Source organism: Bison bison, unplaced genomic scaffold (genome assembly GCF_000754665.1).
Source record: "Bison bison bison isolate TAMUID 2011002044 unplaced genomic scaffold, Bison_UMD1.0 scf7180017863957, whole genome shotgun sequence".
NCBI classification, from domain to species: domain Eukaryota; kingdom Metazoa; phylum Chordata; class Mammalia; order Artiodactyla; family Bovidae; genus Bison; species Bison bison.
Window position 1 is genome coordinate 931,934 of NW_011494529.1, and position 11,203 is coordinate 943,136.

At 34.0% G+C, this 11,203-nt stretch overlaps 1 protein-coding gene across 3 annotated transcripts in view; it reads right to left on the reverse strand.

Annotated features, from left to right (window-relative positions):
• ATG4C (autophagy related 4C, cysteine peptidase) overlaps positions 1 to 11,203 on the reverse strand; it is a 97,705-nt gene that overhangs the window by 58,172 nt on the left and 28,330 nt on the right. For 2 of the 3 annotated variants that reach the window (XM_010833903.1, XM_010833902.1), the window contains exon 3: positions 4,428 to 4,511. In XM_010833903.1, the coding sequence (XP_010832205.1) occupies positions 4,428 to 4,511 (84 nt within the window). Of the gene's footprint in view, positions 1 to 1,868; positions 1,962 to 2,570; positions 2,612 to 4,427; positions 4,512 to 11,203 lie in introns of those variants that run through there. The other variant, XM_010833904.1, reaches the window with a different exon arrangement.

Consider the following 11,203-nt stretch of genomic DNA (forward strand, 5'->3'; position numbering starts at 1 on the left):
GGAGGAGGGTTCAGGATGGGGAACACATGTATAATTTTTTTTTAAATTAAAATTGAATAAAAAAAAAAAAAAAAAAAAAGGATAGAATGCGTCTCTTCCCAAGACTCCTGTCTTTTGTGCATACTATAGAAATCTTTGCTAATTTTTTGCTTTCTGATGTGACAAAATGTTTCTAGTTTATCTTTACACAAAAAAAGCTGCTCACAAAAAAAAAAAAAGATTCTCAGAAGAAATAGCAATAATCTCAGATATGTAGATGACACCAAAGGTAGAAAGCAAAGAGGAACTAAAGAGCCTCTTGATGAAACTGAAAGAAGAGAGTGAAAAAGCTGGCTTAGCATTTAAACTCAGCATTTAAAAAAGCAAAGATCATAGTATCTGTTCCCATCACCTCATAGCAAATAGATGTGGGAAAAATGGAAACAGTGACAGATTCTATGTTGTTGGGCTCCAAAATCACTGCATTGGTGATTGCAGCCATGAAATTCAAAAGACACTTGCTCCTTAAGAAAAGCTATGACAAACCTAGACTGTATTAAAAGCAGACACATCACTTTGGCAACAAAGGTCTATATAGTTAAAGTTATGATTTTTCCAGTAGTCATGTACAGATGTGAGAGTTGGAGGTGATGAATTGATGCTTTCTAACTGTGATGTTGAAGAAGACTCTTGAGAGTCCCTTGGACTGTAAGCGGATCTAACCAGTCAGTTCTAAAGGAAATCAATCCTGAATATCCACTGAAAGGACTGATGCTGAAGCTGAAGTTCCAATACTTTGGCCACCTCATTAGAAAACACCCTGATGTTGGGAAAGATTGAGGGCAGGAGGACAGGGAGTGAAAGAGGATGAGATGGTTGGATGGCATCACTGACTCAATGGATATGAGTTTGAGCAAACTCTGGGAGATAGTAAAGGACAGGGAAGCCTGACGTGCTGCAGTCTTTGGAGGCACAAAGAGTTGGACATAACTGAGTAACTAAACAGCAATATTATTTTTTAGATATAATGCTACTGCATGCTTACTACACTATTATACTATGTAAATACAATCTTTATATGTACTGGGAAACCAAGAAATTTGTGCAACTTATTTTATGGCAATATTTGGTTTATTGCAATGGTCTGGAACGAAACCCACATTATCTCCAAAGTACGCCTATAGTCTAAACAACTTAATTAAAAGGTAGGGATTATCAGATTGGATAAAAAAGCAAGATTCAACTATTCACTTCCTACAGGAAACAAACTTTAAACATAAAGACAAATAGATTAAATGTTTTAGAATATTTAAAAAGATATACCATATAACCCTAAGCAAAAGAAAGCTTAATATAAGACAAGTATGCTGCTGCTGCTAGACAAGTATATTTCAGACCAAAAAATATCACCAGGGATAAAGAAGGGTTTTATAATTATAAAGGGGTCAATTCATTAACAGAACAAAACAATTCTAAATGTTTATGCATCCAATAACAGAGCTTCAAAATCAATGAAGCAAAAACTAATACAACTGCAAGGAGAAATAGACAAATCCACAATTACAGTCTGAGATTTCAATATCCCTCTCAACAAGTAGGACAGTGCAAGAATAAAGATTTGAACTCAACCAACTTGACTTAACTGTCCTTTTAGAACATTTCAGTAATAGAATACACATTATTGTCAAGCACACAAAGAACATTTACCATATTTAGAACATTATACCATATTTAGACCATAAAGCAAATCTCAATAACTTTAAAGAGATTAGAATCATAAAAGGGTTTTCTTTGAACACAATGGAATTAAAAATCAATAACAGAACAAGATCTGGAAAATGTCCAAATTGAGCAATGTACTTCTAAATAATTAATTTCTTCCTACATACCCTTTCTTAGTAAATGGCAAAAAATCATGTTTCAAAAAATTCCACACTGTGGGATCTTATTTCCATAACATTTAGGCATAATCTTGGCAATATCTGGAATAAGAGAGATCCATGAAAATAGCAGAGATAGCACAAGAACCAAGACCATATCCAAGAAGACCCTTTGATATGTTAATTTCATGCCCTTTCTTCTGTTCTATAAAGAGATCCCTAGGCAAAGCTCCACCCTGGGCTGGCTTCAGCTCAGAAAAAAACTTTTATTATTTTCTAGCCTCTGTGCTACCCTCTCTACTTCTTAAAAACTTTTTTCCCCTTTTTTCCATGTACTTTTTTTTTTTGTCCATAGGTTAGAATGATTGTCTATAGGCGTTCCTCAGCCACAAAATTAGGAGGGAGAGAGCCTTATCTCCAGTTATTCTTGTTAAATCCTTTGGGTCCCTAAGAAAGAACTTGTATGCTAGAGATAACCACACATACATTTTTTCCTTAATGGTCTCTGGACCCATCGTGTCCTGAACCATCTAAGAGAAAATCTAAAAAAATCCTAGCCAGATTGGGGCATGGTATCTAAGGGGAAATGACGCTTTCTTAAAATAAGATAAAATCCTTAACTGCTTCTCTTAGAGATACCTTAATTTTTTATTAAATTTTGGTATTTGATCAAAATAATACCGATTGGAAGGACCATTTGGATTTACATACCATGAACATTGACTTAACAATGCACAGCATGATATCAAACTCTGGGAAAGAAAAATTGCATAATATAAGTTTGTAGTTCAAGAAAGGTAGCAAGATAAATTTAAACCTTGAAAAAGCAGGTCAGACTTTGCATAAAGTAATATAATCATATTAAGATTATAACCTTACAAGAATCTTATACTTATTTATCATCATAAATTAATTCATTGTAGATAACTCAGAGGGAGGCAAAATAAAACCATTGTGATTGGAAGACACCATTTTCTAAGCACTTAGATCTGTGAAACAGATTGCCAACACCTTCAAACTGAAAGGGAATCAAAACAACTGAACAAACTATCCACCAGATAAATGTCAATAAATAATAAGAGATGAGTGACTCTGGTTAAAGTAATTTGACTAAAACCCTTAGCAAAACGAAAAAACTATTAGAAAATATTTACATAATAGAAAAAGATAATTAAAAATCAAGAATTTAAGTGGGAATGTGATCTATCAGAACTAGATTGAAAACAACTATTATACACTGATGGCTCTATAAGAAAAAAAAGGAAAAAAATATTTATCTTCTCTGGCTCTGTCCACTCAAGTGGCCTGGGGAAATGTTATCTCCACAATGAAACCTTTTTCTACACGAGAAACCAGAGTTCATTGGGAATGGCTGATTTCATATCTGAGGCTGAAAAGTATAAAGTGGGCATGGCACACCTACTTATCGAAGAAAATAGGAAATTTCCAAAAATTACTTAGCATTTGTTGAAAGATAAGCCATTCTGAAAGAAGTGTCCACTGGCTAACAATTTGAGTACCATAAGAAGATTACTGGTGGAGACTGACCAATGCACAGTATAGAACCTAAAAACCTATGAGTCCTTAATGACATACAAAGAAAGAAAAGATTAGCATTAAAATATTTCAAATGTGATAAACAGAATATTATATTACTATTAAGCCTACTTAAATATACCTTGTAGGCTTGTTGTGAGAATTAAAGACATTTCTCAAAGAGTTTAGCATGATGCTTGACACATAGCAGGCACTCAATAAAGGGTATAAATTATTAAAGGAAAATATACAATAATAACAGAAAGGATGAGTATATGTGAGACTTCAGAAACATCAAATACAGTAAACAATTTCAGAAATTGGAGCATCCTTACGAACTGGAAAACTTACCATTTTTAGGTTAACTAGAAGGTATACTTTTAATTATTATCATACACTTTAAAATTATCAGACAATTTGATAAAAAATATTAAGATATCAATTCAAATAATATTTATTTAACACTCATACTCTAAGTCCAAAACTATGAGGGAATATAATAAATGGAGTACAATGGTATGAACTCTAATGTCAAGGAATTTACAAGAAACTCAAACCACATGGCAGTATTTTATGTAACATATTTTATGTGTTAGGAATTAGCATAGTTAACCTTCTATCCATATTTTATGTGTTACATAAAATACAGGTTCTTAAAAGATACATGCCAAAACATATGCATACAAAGTAGAATGCAGATTGCCAGGGGCTGAAAGGAAGAGAGGAATGAGGAGTTACTGTTTAATGGGTACCGAATTCAGTGTTACAAGATGAAGAGTTCTATAGATGAATGGTAATGATAATAACACAACATTATGAATGTATTTAATACCACTGAACTGTACACTTAAAAATGGCGAAGATGGCAAACTTTGTGTTATGTGTATTTTACCACTTAAATACATAAAAATAACTGGAAGTGAAAAACAAAAGAAATACGTCAAATGTAGATTAATCTAGAAATAAAATAATGAAAACAAAACAGTGAGTTTCTACAAAGATTTTTAAATGGTTTACAAATTTAGCACTTACCTTCATATTTAAAATGGTAACACTTTCCAAGTAATAATACAGGAGAATTTCTACTAAAATATGTCTTCGTTTTCAACACCCAACCTAAATGAGACAAAGAGAAAGACAGTTTTGCAATTAAGGGATTTCAGACTAAAAGTTTAGCAGCATTTTCTTTTATTTCATTTCAAATCACTAATTCTCAATACAGATGTACATCTTTTATAAGTCGAGCAAAAATATGTTGACAATGAACTGAAAATACAGGGCACTTATATTAAATATTTTAAAATAAAGCTAAGTATTTTAACCACATTCTATCTACTTAACAGAGAAAACAGAAATTTTAATTTTCCAATAGATCATAATGTTTTCACAGTATAAAAATTAAAAGTTAAAAACTCTACTCCAGTTTCCTTGACACCAACCATCTTCCAAAAGGCAATAAGTATTACCAATTTATTGTATTTCCTTCCATTTTAGATAACTTAAAAGTTAAAAATATTTGAACATTCCAATTAAGTAATTTAGGGATAAGATCACAGAGTATACTGCTGCTGCTGCCGCTAAGTCACTCCAGTCGTGTCCAACTCTGTGCGACCCCGTAGACGGCAGCCCACCAGGCTCCTCTGTCCTTGGAATTCTTCAGGCGAGAATACTGGAGTGGGTTGCCATTTCCTTCTCCAATGCATAAAAGTGAAATGTGAAAGTGAAATCACTCAGTCGTGTCTGACTCTTAGTAACCCCATGGACTGTAGCCTACCAGGCTCCCCTGTCCATGGGATCTTCCAGGCCAGAGTACTGTGGGTTGCCATTTCCTTCTCCCAGAGTATACTGGTGCTTATGATAAAAGCAGATCTCTGAAGTTTCCTAGGGAAATCTGTTTTAACCCCATCATTTCGGCTTAATAAGGATTTCTGAAAGTGATATACAAAGCTTTCAGACATTTTCATCTCAATTTTCCACCTCCCAAACCAAATCCTCAATCCTCAACTTTTAGCTGCAAACTCTAACTTTCAATTTTCTTCCTACTAAACTGTCTATATCTAAAAGGTACTACCCTTTTGGCTTTTTATGATGCCATTAATATTCTCAATTTCCTAAGAAAAGCACTTGCCCATTACATTCCTGAATATTCCCAAGTATATGAAATTCCTACGTGCTAATGTAGCCTTAAAAAGCAGCTCCTAAAATGTAAGAACATAGAAACAGAATCTGAAACTGGGAATCAAGACTAGGTCTAGTCTTAAGCAGACCAGCGTTTATATTTAACAGAGTTGTTACAAATTTTAAATGAGTGACTTTTATGAAAGTGCTTCCTTAAAGACTGTAATACAAATAAGGACAAAGAACAAGTACATTAAAATATGTATTTATAATAAAAATCATACAAGTATCTGAGTTTGGTACTGAAACAGAGAGAATGGAAAGTCAAATACACTGATTAGACTTTGGATTACTCCAAAGTCTAATTTGCAGTACTCCCCCAAATGGCTTCTTTGTCATCAGTCTTTCCCCATGCTAGCATATGCCACTTATCCCTGCCAAATTAATCTCCCTGTGGCTCAGCTTTGATTAGGTAATTCATCTACTCATCTGCTCAAAAACCAACTTCAATGACTCATTAACCTAACAGATTTATAATGAACTTCTCTGTGATACTAAAGACTTTCCTCAATATGATACAAATTACCTTTAGAGCTATCTTTTCCACTAATTTTCATCTATACTCAAAGTGGGCTTTACTATTTGGTTCATATTATTCCATGACAAAACTATCCTCCCCAATATCAGCCCATTTCAATCCATTTAAATCTTCTTCTAATTCAAACATGCAGTTTTTGTTGTTCCCAATTTACGAGTGTTATTAGTACCATGCTAGAATGATTTTAACCCCCAACCCAGTAACAATTCCCCCCTCCCCAAAAGGCAATATTTCCAAAGTAAGTCCTAAGAACTTCATAAACACAACCTTAAAAACAAACAAAAAGCCTTTAAGGAGGACTTCTCTGTCCCTACACTTTACCTTCAACCTACACCCTCTTACCAGTCACCAGTCCTTCCAAAAGAAAGAAAAGTGAATCTGAGTCCAAGTCTGAGGCTCTGCAATGATCTACATTTTACATAAGCAGTAAGTTATTGTGCACAAAGAGAGTAGAAGTTGTCTCCTAAGAGTTAGGCCTAGAATTGACATAGCCTCCTTTCTCATTCTATTGGTTGACGTAAGACACAGTCCAGCCCAGATTCAAATGAGAAAAAAAGACAACACAAAACGTGATTCACTGAGGACTGTCTTAGGAGAGTCACCATAAACAAAGTGTTAACCCAAAACCTACAGTCCATTAAGTTAGCAATTTTAAAATCACAAATAAAGCTTTAAAAGATGCAAACAAGTCAAAGAACATAGAAACAGTAGAGATGATAACAATTTTCTGGAGGAACAGAAATCATGAAGGATGATTTAGAAGAAGGATGAATTATTTAATATTTTAAAAAGGAAATCAAGTTTATATACCTCATAAAGTCATGTAAATAAGGGGGGGAGGAAAGCAAAAATTAAACATTGTTTAAAGAAAGTAAGCTCCAGTCTCCTTTAAAATGTAAGTGTTATGCCATTTCTAGTTCTGTCTTCATATCATAATACTGACATTGATAAAAAAATAATTCTAAATTATGTTCAGTGTATCCAGAGAACAGCAAGAATAGGGAGCCAAGGGAGGCTGGACTTGAATACGTTTCAAGACTTATCTAGATATGTGACCTTGAACATGTCAATGTCAGTTTTCTAATTTACAAAAAAAGAAAACCTTAAAAAGATAGGAGATTTAAATCTCAGAAAGATCTCTAACTCAGAAAGATATGAGATTTAATTGGTAAGGTACATAAGCTATAATATACTAGTGGGTGCTCAATCAATTTCAGTCCTTCTTCACTACATAATGATCAAGGGATCAATCCAAGAAGAAGACATAACAATTGTAAATATTTATTAACCCAACATAAGAGCACCTCAATACACAAGGCAAACACTGACAAACATAAAAGGGGAAACTACAGTAACACAATAATAGTAGGGGACTTTAACACCTCACTTACACCAATGGACAGATCATCAAAACAGAAAATTAATAAGGAAACACAAGCTTTAAAATGACACATTCAACCAGATGAACCTAACTGACATCTTCAGGACATTCCATCCAAATGCAGAAAAATACACTTTTTTCTCAAGTGCATCTCAAGTGCACTTTCTTCTCAATATGTACTTCTCAAGTGCGCATTTTCCAAGACAGACCACATCGTGGGTTACAAATCAAGTCTCAGTAAACTTAAGAAAACTGAAATCAATCATTTCTGACCACAATGCCTAGATAAAAATTACAGAAAAAAAAAAAAACTTAAAAACACAAACACATGGAGATTAAACAACACATTTCCAAATAATCAACTAGTCACTGAAGAAATAAAAAGGGAAATCAAAAAATTCCTAGAAACAAATGACAATGAAAACACAGTGACTCAAAACCTATGGGATGCAGCAAAAGCAGTTCTAAGAGGGAAATTTATAGCAATACAATCCAATTTCAAGAAACAAGAAAAACACCGAACAGACAACCTAACTTGACACTGGAAAAAGAACAAAAAAACCCCAAAGTTAGTAGAAGGAAAGAAATTATAAAGATTAGAGAAGAAATAAATGAAAAAGAAATGCAGAAAACAATAACAAAGATTAATGAAACTAAAAGCTGTTTATTCAAGAAGATAAATAAAATTGACAAATCATTAGCCAAACTTATCAAGAAAAAAAGGGAGAAGAATCAAATTAACAAAATTAGAAATTAAAAAGGAGAGGTTACAACAGACAACACAACAATACATAAGGCTCATAGGAGCCTATTATAAGCAATTTTATGTCAATAAAATGGACAATCTGAAAGAAATGGACAGATTCTTAGACAAGTTCAACCTTCCAAGACTGAACCACAAAGAAATAGAAATTATGAACAAGCCAATCACAAGCACTGAAATCGAAACTGTGATAAAAAATCTGCCGAAAAACAAAAGCCCAGGGCCAGATGGCTTCACAGGTGAATTCTATGAAACATTCAGAAAAGAGTTGATGCCTTCCTCCTCAAACTTCAAAAAAACTGCAGAGAAAGGAACACTTCTAAACTCATTCTACAAGGCTACCATCACCTTGATACCAAAACCAGATAAAGACATCACAAAAAAAGAGAAAATTATAGGCCAATATCACTGATGAACATAGATGCAAAAATCCTCAACATATTCAAACATCATACAACACAACACATTCAAAAGATCATACACCATGATCAAGTCGGGTTTATCCTAGGGATGCAAGGATTCTTCAATATACACAAATCAATCAATATGATACACCATATTAACAAACTGAAAGATAAAAATAATATGATAATTTCAATATTTGCAGAAAAAGCTTTTGACAAAATTCAGCACAAAATAATTTTGATAAAAATTTTTCAAAAAAATGGGCACAAAAGGAATCTACCTCAACACAATAAAGGCCATATATGATAAACCCAGAGCACACATTAATCTCAATGGTGAAAAACTAAAGGCATTTCACCTAGATCAGAAATAAGACAAGGGTGCCCACTCTTGCCAGTATTATTCAACATAGGTTTGGAAGTCCTAGCCACAGCAATCAGAAAAGAGAAAGAAATACAAGTAATCCAGACTGGAAAAGAAGTAAAACTCTCACTGTTTGCAGATAACATGAACTACACACAGAAAACCCTAAAATAGTGTCAGAAAATTGCTAGAGCTAATCAGTGAATTCAGTAAAGTCACAGGAAACAAAATCAATACCCAGAAATCACTTGTTTTTCTATACACTAACAATGAAAAGTCAGAAAGAGAAATTAAGGAATCAATCCCATTTACTATTGCAACCAAAAGAATAAAATACCTAGGAATAAACCTAACTAAGGAGACAAAAGAGCTGTATACAGAAAAGTATAAGACACTGATGAAAGAAATCTAAGATGACATAAACAATGAAGAGATATTTCATGTTCCTGGGTTCGAAGAATCAATATTGTGAAAATGACTATATTACCAAAAACAATCCCTATCAAATTAATGATGGCATTTCTCACAGAACTAAAACCAAAAAAAAGGCATAATTCATATGGAAATACAAAAGACCCCGAATAGCCAAAGCAATCTTGAGAAATAAGAATGAAGTTCAAGTAATCAACCTTCCTAACTTCAGACTATACAGCAAAGCTTCAGTCATCAAGACAGTATGGTACTGGCACAAAATAAAAAGAAATATAGACCAATGGAACAAGATAAAAGCCCAGTGATAAACTCCTGCACCTATGGGCACCATATCTTTGACAAAGAAGGCAAGAATATACAATGGAGAAAAGATAGGGTCTTCAATAAGTGGTGCTGGGAAAACTGGACAGTTACATGTAAAAAAATGAAATTAGAACATTTCCTAATACCATATACAAAGATAAACTCAAAATGGATGAAAGACCTAAATTTAAGACCAGAAACTATAAAACTCTTAGAGGAAAACATAAGCAGAACACTGTATGACACAAATCACAGAAAGGTCCTCTATGACCCACCTCCCTTGAGTAGAATGGAAATTAAAACAAAAATAAACAAGTGGGACCTAATTAAACATAAAAACATTTGCACAGCAAAGGAAGCTATAAACAAGCTGAAAAGCTAATCCTCAGAATGGGAGACAACAATAGCAAATGAAACAACTGACAAAAGATTAATTTCCAAAATATACAAGCAGCTTGTGCAACTCAATACCAGAGAAACAAACAACCCAATCAAAAAGTGGGGAAGAGACCTAAACACACATTTCTACAAAGACATACAGATGGCTAATAAGCACATGAAAAAATGCTCAATATCGCTCATTATTAGAGAAATGCAAATCAAAACTACAATGAGGTATCATCTCACACTGTTCAGAATGGCCATCATCAAAAAATCAACAATAAATGCTGGAGAGGGTGTGAAGAAAAGGGAACCCTCTTGCATTGTTGGTAGGAATGTAAATTAATACAGCCACTATGGAGGATAATACGAGACTCCTTAAAAACTAGGACTAAAACTACCATATGACCCAATAATCCTACTATTGGGTATATGCCTGGAGGAAACCAGAACTGAAAAAGACACATGTACCCCATCTCACACGCTAGTAAAGTAATGCTCAAAATTCTTCAAGCCAGGCTTCAGCAATACGTGAACCATGAAATTCCAAATGTCCAAGCTAGTTTTAGAAAAGGCAGAGGAACCAGAGATCAAATTGCCAACATCCGCTGGATCATCCAAAAAGCAAGAGAGTTCCAGAAAAACATCTATTTCTGCTTTATTGACTATGCCAAAGCCTTTGACTGTGTGGATCACAATAAAACTGTGGAAAATTCTGAAAAAGGTGGGAATACCAGACCACCTGACCTGCCTCTTGAGAAATCTGTATGCAGGTCAGGAAGCAACAGTTAGAACTGGACATGGAACAACAGACTGGTTCCAAATAGGAAAAGGAGTATGTCAAGGCTGTATATTGTCACCCTGCTTATTTAACTTATATGCAGAGTACATCATGAGAAACACTGGGCTGGAAGAAGCACACGCTGGAATCAAGATTGCCGGGAGAAATATCAATAACCTCAGATATGCAGATGATACCACCCTTATGGCAGAAAGTGAAGAGGAACTAAAAAGCCTTTTGATGAAAGTGAAAGAGGAGAGTGAAAAAGTTGGCTTAAAGCTCG